Consider the following 3,054-nt stretch of genomic DNA (forward strand, 5'->3'; position numbering starts at 1 on the left):
GAAAGGATGCGTAAACTACATGTTTAAAATTGCGAAATTGATATTTGCATGAGTCTCTCCCGAACTACATGGACTGAAAATAGAAATTTTTTTGTTATTATTTACAAGTGATATTGGGGGATGACAGACGACAAGCTCTTTAGACAATCGTCAACGGTTGGGCTAAAATATATTTTAGTCCAAAAAATTTAGGTTTTAGTTCAGAAATAGCTTTTCTACTCCAACCGTTCTTGCCTAAAATTTTAGTCCGGGATTATTAAAGAATAAACTTAGGCTTTTTTTTTTGTTAAATTAAATTTTTTTTTTTAAATGTAGACTATCGTAAATTAATTTTATGAACATTTTAATCTAAAAAAAATTTAAATTTCGATAAATATTGAAAAATTTAAATTCCGATTTTTGGGCTAAATTTTGGAGAGAATCTGGCATTGATTTAGCATTTAGCATTTAGCCCAAAATTTTCCCTTGGGTTGGATTGGATTTGGGGGAAAATTTTGGGAGGTAATTTGACTTTTAGCCCACCATTGGAGTTGATCTTACCCAAAAAGTAAGAACTTTATATCCTTAAAAAAAACCCCAAAATGAGCAAATTAAAGTTGATAAAAATTAAGGAGAGCCAATAATTAAGCACCCTTCTTCTTGTGTGCAAAGCTCAAAAATGATCACTACATCATGTTGTTTTTTTAAAGAAAAATAAAAGAAATGAAAATATATTGTACATGCTAGTCAAAGCAGGAGAGTAATCACAACTAACACGTATCGTGCGTCAACACAAAATTTTCAACAAGGACTCAAAGTTGAAGGCTTTGCTTCTTGTGGTGGTTGTGGTTCCGTGACCAACTGGACCTCCGTTTTGAAGAGAAGCACCGACAGCGAGTCGTCGACAGAGAAATACACGAACCCACCGGCTGAGTGAGTCACGAACGATCCAAAACTCGTCCCCACCACGCAGTGCCACGCCGGTCCATACACCGAGTCAAACTCCTGCAGTTAATTTTACTTTAAATTAATTAACCCAGATTAATTAAACAAATACAAACAATCTAGATTATAGAGAAGACTTATACAATGATACATGTAAATTTCTCCTACATGACATTGTATTATTGGAACACAATGTCACGGTGAACCGTTCATATTATTGGAACACAATGTCACATGACGGTGAATCGTTTACATGCAAGTTGTTCTCTAAAAACAGAGATTGAAAGTAAAGTATCATGCAGGTATACCTTTTTGAGAGCTCGAGCAAGGTGAGTTGGGTTGGGACGAGTTTTGGGGTTTGGTGTTGGCTGTAGTGGTGAGTCGATGAGTGATCTGGTGTAGCGGAGAGCATGGTTCTGCATGTGGGCTGGCATGTCGGATGATCTCAAGCGTACGTTGAGGGTGATGGCAGTGGCAGCTAGCTTGATCTGGTCTTGTGGTTCTCGCTGTTGTTGTTTCTGGAATATTTGCATGGCTTGGCGTTGGCCTTGGCTTTGCTTCTCTTTGAGTTTCAGAGCTTTTTCCATGTCGTGTAATGAAGAAACGGAAGAAGAAGAAGTATTGGAGAATTTTTGAAGTTTGAGAAGAATAGACAAATGAGAAAGCAGGGGAAAAAGAGAGAGGGTTGATGGGGGTTTGAATTTTGACTGAATCTTATAACTGGGAACGAATATGAGAATTTAAGTACAATGATGTACAAACTAAGGGAAATAAATGAAAATGAAATTAGGTAGGTTTCATTTGGAAGTGTTTTTAAAACGAATGAAAGTGTTATTTGTGAAAATATTCTTGAAACTAATATTTAGTAAAAATACATGTGAACCATGGAAAAGTATTTAAAGTGCTTCTTATAAAAAGCACATAATTAAAATTTCTTGCATGAAACACTTTAAGTGCTTTTGGAACAAAAAAATATTTCTCTAACAACATTTTTAATCATTTTGAAAGCACTTCCAAATGAGTCTATATAATGTTTGGAGTGAAAATGATTAATCACGCACATTATTTACTCACTTACACATTTAATTCAATTTATTTTAATTTATTTGAACTAAAAAAAAGGTAATGTTAGGAAGATCAAATTTCTTAAATCAAATAATGCAGATGTTAATAATTGAATTATTACACAAGTGTTGATTAACATGCATTGCGGTTTCACTTCTGATACTAACAAACAAAACTCCACACCTTTTAAATTGTTTTTCACAAGCTTCGATAGGATTTGTAGTTCAGCATGAGAAAAATAATTATTTATACTCCTCTTTATGCAATTCTTTTGTTGTTTTTATTCGCTAATTTTCTTTGTTTTATTCCAAACAAAGAACATAACAAAAGAAAAGAATGCAAGTGGTGAAAATTAGGTGCGAAAATCACTCAAAATAAATAAATAAAATTATTTGGTTCGAAAATGTCAGGACAAGTCTCATACTTTAGTGTTTATCTTAATCATCCATGCTTATGAGACCCGTGAAACACCCAACAAGCACAAATATAAGACTAATGTTCAAGTCAAAAGGACTATTGTTTTTATAAATTAAATCACTAATTGTGGTTGGTGTTTTTGGTAAAAGTTAATTGTGGTTACTTTGACAAGTCATGGACTGAGGGTCCTGCTGAATCTGCTATCTGAGAGTCTGTGTACAAATCTTTGACACAAGAAGAGGAAGAAATTAGTTTACAAGGTTCTGCGTTTTCCTGTTGACCTGATTGTCCTATTCTGCATATAATCTATTTTTCTTGATGGAAATTCAAAAATCAAAAAGTTTTCTCAATATTTATTGAATTTCCAATAAAAGGCCTTTGATTATATAAGTTAAAAGAATAACCATCATTAAAAGGACAGCACTACTATATTTTTTGTCAAGAAGGACAGCACTTCTATATCCCACAAATTAATATATTGATATTGACCATGAAACCATGAAAATACCACTAAAATCGATGATGATCTCTGCTAGGTTGAATGAGTTGTAACCTCAATGAGTTGGCTAACTAGTTGAGTTTTATACTTGAAGAAAATGATGTTTGGTGTGTAATCATGTTCTAAGGAAACCCCCATAAACTATAAAC

At 33.4% G+C, this 3,054-nt stretch overlaps 1 protein-coding gene across 1 annotated transcript; it reads right to left on the bottom strand.

Annotated features, from left to right (window-relative positions):
* Positions 1-582: 582 nt before the first annotated feature.
* Positions 583-1,646, bottom strand: LOC103448669 (uncharacterized). The gene is made up of 2 exons (XM_008387939.4): positions 1,233-1,646; positions 583-984 (listed from the first exon to the last, which is right to left on the bottom strand). The coding sequence occupies exons 1-2, from the start codon at positions 1,509-1,511 to the stop codon at positions 781-783; spliced, it is 483 nt and encodes a 160-aa protein (XP_008386161.1). The 5' UTR covers positions 1,512-1,646; the 3' UTR covers positions 583-780.
* Positions 1,647-3,054: the final 1,408 nt, after the last annotated feature.

The sequence above is a fragment of the Malus domestica genome, chromosome 11, assembly GCF_042453785.1.
Source record: "Malus domestica chromosome 11, GDT2T_hap1".
In the NCBI taxonomy this organism is placed as follows: domain Eukaryota; kingdom Viridiplantae; phylum Streptophyta; class Magnoliopsida; order Rosales; family Rosaceae; genus Malus; species Malus domestica.

Coding starts and splice junctions, on each gene's coding strand:
- LOC103448669 (XM_008387939.4), bottom strand. CDS start 1,511: ATGGAAAAAGCTCTGAAACTCAAAGAGAAGCAAAGCCAAGGCCAACGC. Junction 985..1,232: donor TTGCTCGAGCTCTCAAAAAG/GTATACCTGCAT, acceptor AATTAACTGCAG/GAGTTTGACTCGGTGTATGG.